This window comes from Pocillopora damicornis, chromosome 13 (genome assembly GCF_964200805.1).
Source record: "Pocillopora damicornis chromosome 13, jaPocDami1.2, whole genome shotgun sequence".
NCBI lineage: Eukaryota > Metazoa > Cnidaria > Anthozoa > Scleractinia > Pocilloporidae > Pocillopora > Pocillopora damicornis.
Window position 1 is genome coordinate 1038643 of NC_142682.1, and position 11598 is coordinate 1050240.

The 11598-nt window shown below is 38.9% G+C and overlaps 2 protein-coding genes and 1 long non-coding RNA gene across 3 annotated transcripts; 1 reads left to right on the top strand and 2 right to left on the bottom strand.

Annotated features, from left to right (window-relative positions):
- Positions 1-74: 74 nt before the first annotated feature.
- On the bottom strand, positions 75-1644 carry LOC149034917 (uncharacterized). Its single transcript, XR_016182649.1, has 2 exons — positions 1502-1644; positions 75-868 (listed from the first exon to the last, which is right to left on the bottom strand). It is a non-coding gene; the product is annotated as an uncharacterized LOC149034917 (long non-coding RNA).
- Positions 656-4898, top strand: LOC113681277 (uncharacterized). The gene is made up of 2 exons (XM_027198357.2): positions 656-891; positions 2788-4898. The coding sequence occupies exons 1-2, from the start codon at positions 757-759 to the stop codon at positions 4144-4146; spliced, it is 1494 nt and encodes a 497-aa protein (XP_027054158.2). The 5' UTR covers positions 656-756; the 3' UTR covers positions 4147-4898.
- Positions 4881-11590, bottom strand: LOC113681315 (mitochondrial disaggregase). Its single transcript, XM_089192842.1, has 17 exons — positions 11307-11590; positions 10913-10970; positions 10326-10412; positions 9824-9927; positions 9444-9572; positions 8921-9018; positions 8616-8730; positions 8442-8519; positions 8135-8190; positions 8015-8059; positions 7341-7448; positions 7197-7250; positions 6909-7056; positions 6546-6616; positions 6227-6346; positions 6021-6125; positions 4881-5591 (listed from the first exon to the last, which is right to left on the bottom strand). Exons 1-17 carry the CDS (start codon positions 11530-11532, stop codon positions 5367-5369), a joined length of 1827 nt encoding a protein of 608 aa, XP_089048968.1. The 5' UTR covers positions 11533-11590; the 3' UTR covers positions 4881-5366.
- Between the last annotated feature and the right edge of the window lie 8 nt (positions 11591-11598).

Below are 11598 nucleotides of genomic sequence, written 5' to 3' on the forward strand. Positions count from 1 at the left end.
AGAGTAACTGGCATGAGTGCTTTTCATTTCAGGGAAACTGAACTTCTCATACCTCAATAGTGTATAATAACACAAAGTTACATGTTTTTAATTTTTCTCACAAGAAAGTTTTGGTTGTTTCAAGGGCACTAATAGACTGAAAACTGTATCTACCTAAAGAAATTTTGTCTGGGTTGTTTTATTAATACAAAACAAAGAAAAACTGGTGGTTGTGTGGTTTAAAGGGAATTTATGAAGGAGCATGGAGTCTCACCAACACATGACATGGGATACTGTGTCCATGTAAATCGCTGGTTTTGTGTAACCCTCGTTAAACTGAAAATAAATACAACACTTTCTTTGTGATTGTAAGGGTTTTGTTTGTGGGTTCAACGGTATGAGCCACAATCAATTAATCAGGAAGACGAAGAGGTGTTGTTACCAACTGATGGTACAAACTGCCTCTGGGTACATTTGAATGGTTCAGTTAACCTTGTATGGAAAAGTGATTGTCCTCGTGTATTGGACGTTATTCAAACTTTTTACCAACGACTGGCAGTTCCGTGTTTGTTTTGCAGTCGCTCGTGTAGAACTGCGCCCCTTGTAATTCTCGCTTTCGTTTAGCCAATCATATAACTCCATCAGCCCACACCCACAGCACTCCCCCATATTGATCAGAATTCGACAAAACGACAAGAGCAAGCCGGGACGTGAAATATACTGCATAATCGAAGCTGAATCGGTAACGAATTTTTTTCGAAGTTAAGTCTTCCAGGCATGTTTCTACGATCTGTTGCCAGGGGATTTTCTGCCCAGAGAGGCTTATCTCTGCTGCTTGGGCGAGTGGCTGTCCGATGTGCGTCAGGAATTTATCCCAATCCCACGGCTCCTGTAGAAAATGGCGAGATGTCGGTGGGTATTGTTTACGTCGTAGTTTGTTTGTATGAAAGCTTTTTCAATGGCTTGTTAGGAATTTCAGCGGACTTTTTCTGCTTTAACTGAGACACTTTTTTATGCTAAATAGTGAGAGATTTTATGTGTTTTAAAAAATCGGAGGAGAACAAATGCAAACTCCTAGAGTGCTAATGTGTTAGTAAAAGATTCTGGAACCAGTCGACCAGTTTTGTTGACGTATTATCATTGTCCTCAGGATCATCAAAACTGTTGACATTGCTGGGTAGGGAGCCCAAAAGTTTAAAGCATCGCTAATTGTAAGGCCTTAAGTATGTCAGGAGGAACCTCTACAGCCATCCACTTTGTAACATCGAGCAAATTTATACGAAAGATCCGACAATGATTGTGGAGTTCATAAAAACAGACACAATTGCCTTGGATTGGTCTACAGCTATCGATTTTCACAATCATGAGCGTTTTTGTGGCTGCAAATAAGAGTAGTTCTTTCGTTTCAATTTGCTTCAAAGTGCGAGGAAATCGTTAGAGAAATTGTTCCGGAGTAAAGTACGAGAAATCCAATGTAAACCTGGAAGGAAACGGTAATTGAAAAGACGAAAAACAAACATACCATTCAAGAGATTTGAAGGCTCTAGCTGTTAAAGCTGCTGACTTATTTTCCGTCCTCCGCCGAGGTAAATAACGAGCAAAATTTAACTTCGATCGCATGCAAGTTTGGAAATCGAAAGCCCACGTAAACCATTTCCTTTCGCCGGAGCTACAGCAGGTTTGCGTGACAATTTAATTATTTTGATCGGGTTGAACTCTTCGAGTCTTCTCTCGTGGCACGTAGGAATACGTTTCATTTGAATCTCGTTAGGTGAAATTTTAAAGACGACTTAAAAACAACGTCGACTGGAAATGATTAAAGATTTCGTTTCGGGCCATCTGTTGGCCAAAACAGCTCCCTGTTTTGGACACAACGTATTAACATAATTGTGATAAATTGATCTAACAGAAGTATTTTGTTTTAGACGTAACGTCGTGTAATGGCCGGTTTTGTGCCATGAAAGGCAAGAATCCTGTGATTTTCGAGCTGGAAGAACGATCGCAAAACCGACAATTCGAACATTAATGTAATACCAGTGTATTTATTATCCCTTTTCCCGGAAGCTACACCAAAAAAGCGAAAGTGAATCCTTTCTCAGAATGACCAATCGCAGGGTGACCAACTTATTGAAATTATTTCATGATTAAGCTCATTTCTGCCATAATTGCGTGATTTTTTGGTTTGCGTGACCGTCTGGCTTAGGTGACTGACGCAGCATGTTGCGTAAAAAATCGCAAGAACTGTCATGCATTTCTCACATTCAGGAGAACGACCTTACTCTAGTATAAGCGAAAGAAAACAAGAGCACAATATAAGTGAACTGTTAGCTAGTCAAGGTAAAGATTAACAAATCACTTATACTTGTCATTCATTATTCCAAATCACCTGCTTGAGTCGTTGCGATCATGCGAGCCAACTAGCGCGCTTAAGAATACCTATTTGTTGACGTCATTAATAACCACTGCCAAATCACGCCTCGACCAGGAAGAGATTGCTTTGAATGTATTATTCTATAGGGGGAATATTTTTTATAAGAGTTTTTTCAAAAATTCACCGTGACCTCCTGAAGTCAAGTTTCAGACAATTTACTGCAGACCTCGGAAATCCTTGTACAACGGTAGATATGAAATATTTTGATGACAAACTATTCGAACCGCTCTTACCGTGCGCAATTTTGGACTGCGGTGAGATAGTGTTGATATCCTTGGAATTAACCTCTGAAGAATCGAACACACATCAGTAACGAAGAACTTTATAACCAAGTCTTGTCTTTTGGCACAACAAAATTCTTTCTTTCCTTTTTGTAGGATGGAAACATGAAGTTCAAATGTGTTGATGACTTTATGAACCATGTTGTTAAGAGAAACCCTGGGGAGCACGAATTTCATCAAGCCGTACATGAAGTGATAGGCTCTCTTTGGGATTATCTTCACCTACACCCAGTTTATCTTGACAGTAACATATTGGAGCGAATTGTGGAGCCAGAAAGGGTCGTTATCTTTCGGGTCCCATGGAGAGATGACAGCGGAGAGGTCCACGTCAACAGGGGCTTTCGTGTAGAGTTCAATTCAGCCATTGGCCCCTTCAAAGGTGGCCTGCGTTTTCATCCCAGTGTCAACTTGGGAATTCTTAAGTTTCTTGGCTTTGAGCAAGTGTTCAAGAATAGCCTTACAACCTTACCCCTGGGAGGTGGAAAAGGGGGATCTGATTTTGACCCCAAGGGTAAAACCGACAATGAAGTGATGAGTTTCTGCCAGTCTTTCATGTCGGAGCTACAAAGGCACATCGGCCCAAATACTGATGTCCCGGCTGGGGACATTGGCGTGGGAGCAAGAGAAATTGGTTACCTGTTTGGCCAGTACAAGAAAATACGCAACGAGTTCACCGGGGTTTTGACGGGAAAGTCTTTCAGCTTCGGTGGAAGTCTGCTCCGACCTGAAGCTACCGGCTACGGTCTTGTGTATTTCACCGCGGAGATGCTTAACACACGGGGCGAGACCTTCAGAGGAAAAATTGTCACAGTGTCAGGATCAGGCAACGTGGCACAGTTTGCCTCAGAGAAAGTGGTGCAGTTGGGTGGTAAGGTTGTTACCCTGTCGGACTCTCAAGGCACCATGTACGACCACGGTGGTTTAAACCAGGAAAAGATAGAGTACGTTAAATGGCTCAAAAATGTCAAACGCGGTAGAATTAGCGAGTACGTGGAGCAGTACCCTGACGCAGAATTCTTCGAAGGAAAACGACCGTGGTTCGTGAAGTGCGACGTAGCTTTACCTTGTGCGACGCAGAACGAAATTAGCAAAGAAGATGCGGAGATGCTGATCAACAATGGCTGTCATGCTGTAGCGGAAGGCGCTAACATGCCATCCGAACCTGAAGCGATTGATGAATTCCACAAAAACAAAATCCTCTTCGGACCAGGAAAAGCGTCCAATGCTGGAGGCGTGGCTGTATCGGGGCTTGAGATGTCTCAGAACAGTCTGCGCAGCGCCTGGACGCGAGAGGGCGTGGATGAGCGCCTCCATGACATCATGGAAAGTATACACAAAACTTGTGTCCAGTATGGCACGTCCAAAGATGGAAGCTACATCGATTACGTCAAGGGAGCAAATATCGGAGGCTTCATCAAGGTTGCTCAATCAATGCTTGAACAAGGAATTGTTTAGTGAATTATTTTAAAGTATTGACTCGCTTAGATTTAAGTGTGAGAATTTCTTCTTATAGTAGAACTAAGAATTTCTTCTATAATATCAGGTATTGCACATGACATGTCGAACCCGCTTATTATACTCGAAATTTCGGATTTCTGGAATTAATATTTCAGTTCGCTTAAAGCAACACAAGTCATAAACTTTGCTTTGGTTGCAAAACCAATTCTTTTTCGCGGCGCTGGTTTAAAATAACTGATATTAGTTAGGCTGACGTTTTACTTCGTTTTTATTGTTGGTTTCCTCTCAGTTTCAGCGTTTTTTAAAAGACATATTGAGTTAATACGTTATAGAGGATTTTGCTAGTACAGTGGGAACACGGAAAAGAATATGTCATAATATGAAATGATTCAGGAGGAGGATAAAGACACGAGGTACAGCTGTGATGGTTCCTCTTTGATTCGAATTGTATCCTCAGTTTGGAATGTTTCCAGCACAAAAATGTTTTTGGTTATATTCACTTTGTGTTTGCTAAGTTACAATGAGTTAAATAAGTTTCAGGAATAGCTTTAGCTTTGATATAAAAAAACCATAGCAAGACCCTAGTAAAAACCCCATACAAAGGCAACCGCAATTGGCAATGATGATTGGAATTTAGTATGTATGGGGAGGGGAGTGGGGAGGGAGGAGAGGGGAGGGGTAGGGAGACCTGGATCACCGGAATACACTACAACGATGAATGCAACTACTTATTAAATTGTTGGTTTCTATATTTTCTCCATTATTTGAAATTTTGGATGCACCTGGAAGCCATCCAGTACTAAGAGTTTTTTTTTCCATGGAACAGTTGCTTTTTTTTATTTTTTGCGCCCTTTGAGTTCGTTCCAATCCTGGCCCTGTTGTATTTCTTTACCAATATTTACATTTCTAAAATAGACTTCACCAGAACAGTGTCTACACATATCAGTCTTCCTTCGATCACAAAATAACCATCACGAGGCTCTGAACTACTATTCAGCCAACATGCTCTCCATGAACGTTCTAAGAAAATCTTGTTTTTGGTGTGCGAGAACTACTTATTCTGTTAGTGTCAGCGCGTGAGCCTTTGAACAACGACTGATCCATGACCGTAAGACTGGAATGGTAAAAAGATCTTCACTTGGTCTTGAATCCTCACTGCTAACTACCATTCAAATTCATTTCCGTTTCCAGTTCGTTCGTCGCTTGCTTTCTCTTCTTCAAAAGAACAGTTTATCGTCAGGAACAAAATAGTTTCCAACATCAATGTCGACTTTCTTTTTTCCTTCCTTAATGAGTTGCAGTTTGATGGTAGGTGCTACTTTCTCTGAGTTCCGTCCATTTTTATCTTTGGGGTAGCTCACTGTTAAGTGCAGGGAGCATCCGGGACTTATCAGCTCTCGCTCATGCGCAGCAGCAAGTTGATTGACAATTCTTCTTTCAACCTGTATCACAACCAATAATTTTCGTAAGAGAATAATTCAAAGACCTGCTACAGTTCTCGTTTGTTTCGGTATTTTTTTCAGATGGCAAATATTTAGGCGAGGGTCCTCCGACCTCGAATATGTTACTACACTACAAAGAAAGACTCCTTCTGCACTTGCCTACAGCCACTATCTGCCGGTAACACATTCTATTTTCAATGCCGATCATTTACCCTCCATTTCCATTACTAGTTATAAGAAAAAGTTTTACGTTATTTTCAATCTCTCGCATGTTTGGCGTTAAATTGTATTAAAATAATAAAACAGCGAAGAGAAGAGAAAAAAACTGACATAAAGCCGTCGAAAACGAGAGGTGTGAGTATTTTAGTGGGTGGGGGGAAGGCAAAATTACACCACATGGTAAAGTCGTGAACATAGAATCGATCGTACTTCGTGTTTTATCGATCTCGCTCCGTAATGTACGTCGTAGCCATCAGCTAGTACATCCAAGACTTCTTTATCCCAAGTCATGTGGATATCGTGTCGATTCAACGCCTGTATTCAAACAAAGAAGAAATTCGGCAGGGACTTAGATTGCTTCTCTAACAACTCCTCGAGATCATTTACAAAAGGTCACAGGAAAGCACATTACCGACCATTTTTGACCAGAAATCCAGCTCTTTCGTCACTAAGCTTAAAAGCTCTGGGCGTGAAAATGGCAGGAAGTAAACCATCTCGTTGATACGACCCAGGAACTCGTCTCGTCTGAAGTGAAGCTGTCAATACGAAGAGAAACAAAAAGCTCGAGGGAACATGTTATGATAACTACCCTTTAGCTTTAACAAAAAAGAATACTCACGAATTCTCAAGACATCACTCATTTTTCTCAATTTCATAAACCCCGGTTTGTTGCAATTTATCGCTAAGGAAATGTTTGCCACGTTTGTTGCAATTTATTGCCAAAGGAATGTTTACCTTCAGAATAGGCTGGACCACTCTTTCTTTAAAATTTCTTGATATAGTAACCTTTTCGCTGACTTCATCACCTGAAAAGAAAAACAGTGAACTCCTGCCCATGCAACACGAGAACGCATACACATTGGACAAAAAGAAAAAACTTTTCTTCCCAAGACCAACTTTGTTTTCGCGTGTTTGTGTAAACTTTTTCCTCATTTCCTTCCCTTCTCCCTTTGTATTCCTGCCAGACTAGCTATTATTTCACGAGTAACTTGAATAAGGTGCGAATTTGTGTTATGAAATGTTGCACGTCTGCCCAAATTTATCCCGCATTTCGTCGGCCAACATTAGCAAAATTTAAGCCTCCACAACAAAACGTACCTTCTTGTCTTTGCTCAGCAGCTAGTTTTGCTTCTCTTCTCAGCTCCAATGCGTGATTTGCTATTTCATCACTTGCAAGGTTTGAAGTCATCACAAAAATTGCGTCTTTACATACAATCGTCTTCCCTTGTCCGTCCGTCAAACGACCCTGAATCAAAAACAGAGGTTTTTTTAAATCAAAACTCAAATAGAATGAAATAACAAAATGAAAAATTTTAAAACCTATAATGACTTAATTTAAAAAAACAATTACAACAATTTTAACTCAAATTTAAGTATAGACGCTACCTCGTCAAACAATTGAAGCATAACTGTTAAAACGTCCGGGTGGGCCTTATCCACCTAAAAAGACATTAAAAAATGAGATAAGCCCAGAGATTTCAGTCACAAGAAATAAACCTCTAAAAAATTCGAGGATCACTTATTTCTTACCTCGTCAAATAACACGACAGCATTTGGACACTCCTTGAGTTTCTTTGTCAATTGTCCACCTTGATCATGTCCAATGTAGCCTGGTGGTGCACCGATCATTTTCGCAACCTTGAAAGAAAGATATTTAAGTTCCAGTTTGAGCGCCATTTGTTTGAGTGTAAAACCAAGACCAAAGCAAGCACAACAGCCAATAAAAACAAAGGAAAATATCACAACGAGCCAATGGGAATTGAGAGAAAGAACAAGCACAATGCTTGAAGCGCGGGAAAATGTGAGTGACGAAGACTCAGTTGGTTTTAGTTTTGAATCTAATTGGTTGAGCGGGTGGTGTGATTTTTCTGGACCAACCACAAAGCGAAGCAAAACAAAGCCAAACAAAAGCAATTCCACCCTCAATTGAAAATTGCTTTGTAAAATAAAGTAGAGGCGTCGGTACCAGCCAAATTTTTTGAGGGAATGGGCCCGAATTCTACGTCTTACCACAACTCTGGGGAATCTTGAACTTTTTATGTAAGAGAATTCTGCCTCCCATCTCTCCCCCTCTTAGCTGCCCGTATAAACCTTACACCTTAGTTATCTTTGTCAAAGGAAAGTTTCCTTTTTCTAAGATCGTAAAATGATGGATGAGAATCTTAAACGTTCTTTGATTTTTTCATTTATAAATAAACTCTTACCTCGTGCTTTTCTTGGTATTCAGACATGTCCAGTCTTATAAAACCCTGGGAGAGACAAAGTGACTTTTAAAGACTGAAACAAAGTAATAACAAAATACAGTTTAAAAAAACCTGCACTACCTTCTTGTTGTCTTTATGAAGATACCTAGCTACTTGTTTGGCAAGCTCTGTTTTTCCTACAGGGAGGAACAATCAGAGAGAATAATGAAACATGAATAGAAGTCTTTCCCTACCATTTAGGGACTTGAATGCAGGATCATACTGCACTAATAATGTAACTTTTTCAAATTCAGAGCTCCAGAAATCTGTTACAAGCAAATCTGAGTAGAGTCCCAGTCATTAATAATGCAATATCAGATTGCCCATGTTTTATATGAGTAAACTCAAATGTATAAACTGAATCTTTGTTCTAAGAAAGCATATTTACCAATCCCTGAAGATCCAAGAAAGAGAAACACAAGGGGATGTTCTTCATCATACCAACCATTTTCTCTTCTACGAATTGCTGCAAACAAATGAAAACAGATTCAGAAGAATATTATTCCCAAATTTGCCAAACCATAGTCTTCCAAAACTGATTTTGTCACATAGAAAATCATACTTGCAGCAACTGTGAGAATGGCTCCTTCTTGTCCAACAATATTCTCTTTCAATCTCATCTCCAAAGGATAGCGCCGTCTTTCCTCAATCTCTTTCCTCTCTTTCTCTTTCACATACTGAAAAACAAGTTGTGTCATTTTAATCACAAAACACAGCTGCACTATCTGTTTTTTTTAATTGAAATTTTGCCATCTTTAATATTGACAATACAATTTTAAAAAATATCTTGGTATTTGCCCTACACAATGCAAGCACAGCTCAAAAAAATTTGAAGGATAGCTTCAAACAGACAGTAACATCTATTACCACATCCATTTTTTTCATCAAGAATTCTTTAATCTTTACATTCCCAGCATATTCTACTGCTTGGTAGCCTGAGTTATCCTTAAGAGTTGGATCGGCTCCTATTGGCAATAAAAAAACAAACAAACAAACAAGCAAGAAGAAAAGCAAAATGTTATCATAAAAAGTGAAAAGACCTCTTTTGATAAAACACAGCACTAACTATACACAACTTAGACAGCAGCAGGGAGAATGTGTTCAAGTAATACAACATCTTCAGAGTGAAAAACTTAACCCTTTATACCCTAACATCAGTATGTATATTCTCCATACTGTTCCTTATACAATTCCAAGGGTGATGACAAGGAGAATTTGTTTAACAACCAAGAACTTCTTCCTTTATTCTCGTAACCTTAATATGTGATTCAGCGGTGATATTGTAAGGAGAAATATCACACTACACAACATCAGGGGTCAAAGGATAAAATAGATTGGTCCTGTGCATTAATAAAAGTAATCTTTATTAAAAACAACTCAAAAACGTTACCAGCATTCACAAGGAGTTGAACACATTCGAGGCTATCACCAAGAGCTGCATAGTGGAGTGGAGTGAAGCCACTGAAGTTAGCACTGCGATGGAGTCTGTCACTGAAGTCATCATCTCGCATCAATATCACTAAAACATTAATACTTAAAAAAATAAATTATGGGCACATTGTGAAAGAAAGGAAAGGTCCAGTAGCTAGCATGCTGAGCTTCAGATTAAGAGCTTTGGGTGCAAGCGATGGCAGGCTCACTGTGTTGCAGTCTTCAGTAACAAACTTACCATAAATACTTCTCTCCACTCAGTAGCATTTACAGATAGGTACTCACAAAATCTCAAGGAAACCCTTAAAAAATTCTTAGGAGTAACTTGTGCCCTCTTACCATCAAAAGATCTCATGTGCTTCTTTTGAGCAGTTCGGAAAGCTGTGCTGAATTCATCTCTTGCATTGACATCAGCTCCCGCCTTTAGAAGAAGTGCCAAAGACCTTTAAATGCAGGGAAATACAGCAAAATTTGTTGTGAAGAAGAGACATTTTACTATCGAAAACTCAAGATTTTGAAAATCCGATTCCTAAATATACAAGTACAAGAGTGATATACAAAAATGAAAAGAAAATTAGCTAGTATATAAACTAATAAACACAAAAGACATACACAAAACTGTTTAAACTAAAATTATGTAGATTCCAAGTTTGCAGCATGTCATCAAGAGAGTTCTTTGCATGAAGTATTTTAATCGCACAGAGGGCGGTAATTATGGTACACAAAAGAATTTACCATTGAGAAAAGGAATAACAGAGGATAAAAGAGAATAGAAGAGAGTTAGGTTGGGAGAGTGGGAGACAAATTAAAAAATAAAAGAATTCATGCAACAAACAGTTACCTCTCACTGCCATTAAAAGCTGCAGTATGAAGTGGAGTCCATCCCAGCTGATGCTTTTGATTGACATTCTGACCTTGATTGATCAGTCTGATGACAGGAAGTGGATGGAAACAAGTCAAGGAAAAAACAACAAATAAATTGTCTATGACTTTTGATTCACCCTGGATTATGTAATGTATATGTTGCAGTTCGGTTTTTTTCTGTGGTTCAAAATTTTTCAAACAAGTTTGATACATAATATTATATACCTGTGTTTTAGGTAATGAATTAAGACAAAAGAAACTAGAATCAACATAGCTACAGAAATTTAAACAAGAAATCACTAAAAACACAGCTCATGCAATAGACTGTGCTTTCTATCAATTTACTAGTGACAATAACCCATACACTTTTCAAGTGTTCTCTCAACATTCCAGGTGGGTTATTACACCAGTAAACCAATAGAAAGTGCAAACTATTGCATTTCTAAAATAAACTTCAATTTTTTATGGATTTTGACCAAACAGGCTGCTCGTAGTATCTCATTTATTTTATAAAACATCATAAACAAACAAGCAAGCACAAGAAATTCCATTAAGGCCACCAACCTTTGGAGTTCATTGGTGTCATTATGTTTGGCTAATCTGCACATTCTCTCAGAAACACCTGGAGAAGCAAATTCATTTTTTTAAGAACTATCAAATTATCAACAAGCATTTGAACTCAATTGAGCAATCGATAATTAAAAAAAGATATCAACATCGAATACTAAATCAGTAAAAAGTGGCAATCAACCGAAAATGAAATATATTAGATTTTTTGCAGGAATTATAACATCTTGATAATATTCATAACATCAATCACTAATAAGATTCTTTCGTCTTGGTACGACTTATAATAATAACATACTTCATCACGTAAAAATCTTAGGATAAAAGTTCCCATACTTATGGAATTTAGTTTGAATCAGGCAGAACAAAATCGCGTTGATCTCAATCGTACCTGAGCTCATACAAAGAGTAATTCCTCCACAGAGCATACCAGCGGTTGATCCCGCTACAACTCTCCATTGTAAGCTCTTTTTGGAAGGAAGAAAGAGCCTCCACCATCTCGATAACTTTCCTGAGCTTAGCCTTAAGATCACTGTCGTGAAGGTATGGCTTTTAAGGAAATCTAACACAGATGAACGCGACAATTTTCCTCGGAGAAGACGAATTGTTGCCGCCATGTTGTTGTCTGACGTAATCCTGCCGGAACCGTGCGGGCATGAGCTTAACTAGTCCCAGTGCACCTC

Coding starts and splice junctions, on each gene's coding strand:
- LOC113681277 (XM_027198357.2), top strand. CDS start 757: ATGTTTCTACGATCTGTTGCCAGGGGATTTTCTGCCCAGAGAGGCTTA. Junction 892..2,787: donor TAGAAAATGGCGAGATGTCG/GTGGGTATTGTT, acceptor TCCTTTTTGTAG/GATGGAAACATGAAGTTCAA.
- LOC113681315 (XM_089192842.1), bottom strand. CDS start 11,532: ATGGCGGCAACAATTCGTCTTCTCCGAGGAAAATTGTCGCGTTCATCT. Junction 8,060..8,134: donor TTCATAAAGACAACAAGAAG/GTAGTGCAGGTT, acceptor TGTCTCTCCCAG/GGTTTTATAAGACTGGACAT. Junction 6,347..6,545: donor TGGTCCAGCCTATTCTGAAG/GTAAACATTCCT, acceptor TCGTATTGACAG/CTTCACTTCAGACGAGACGA.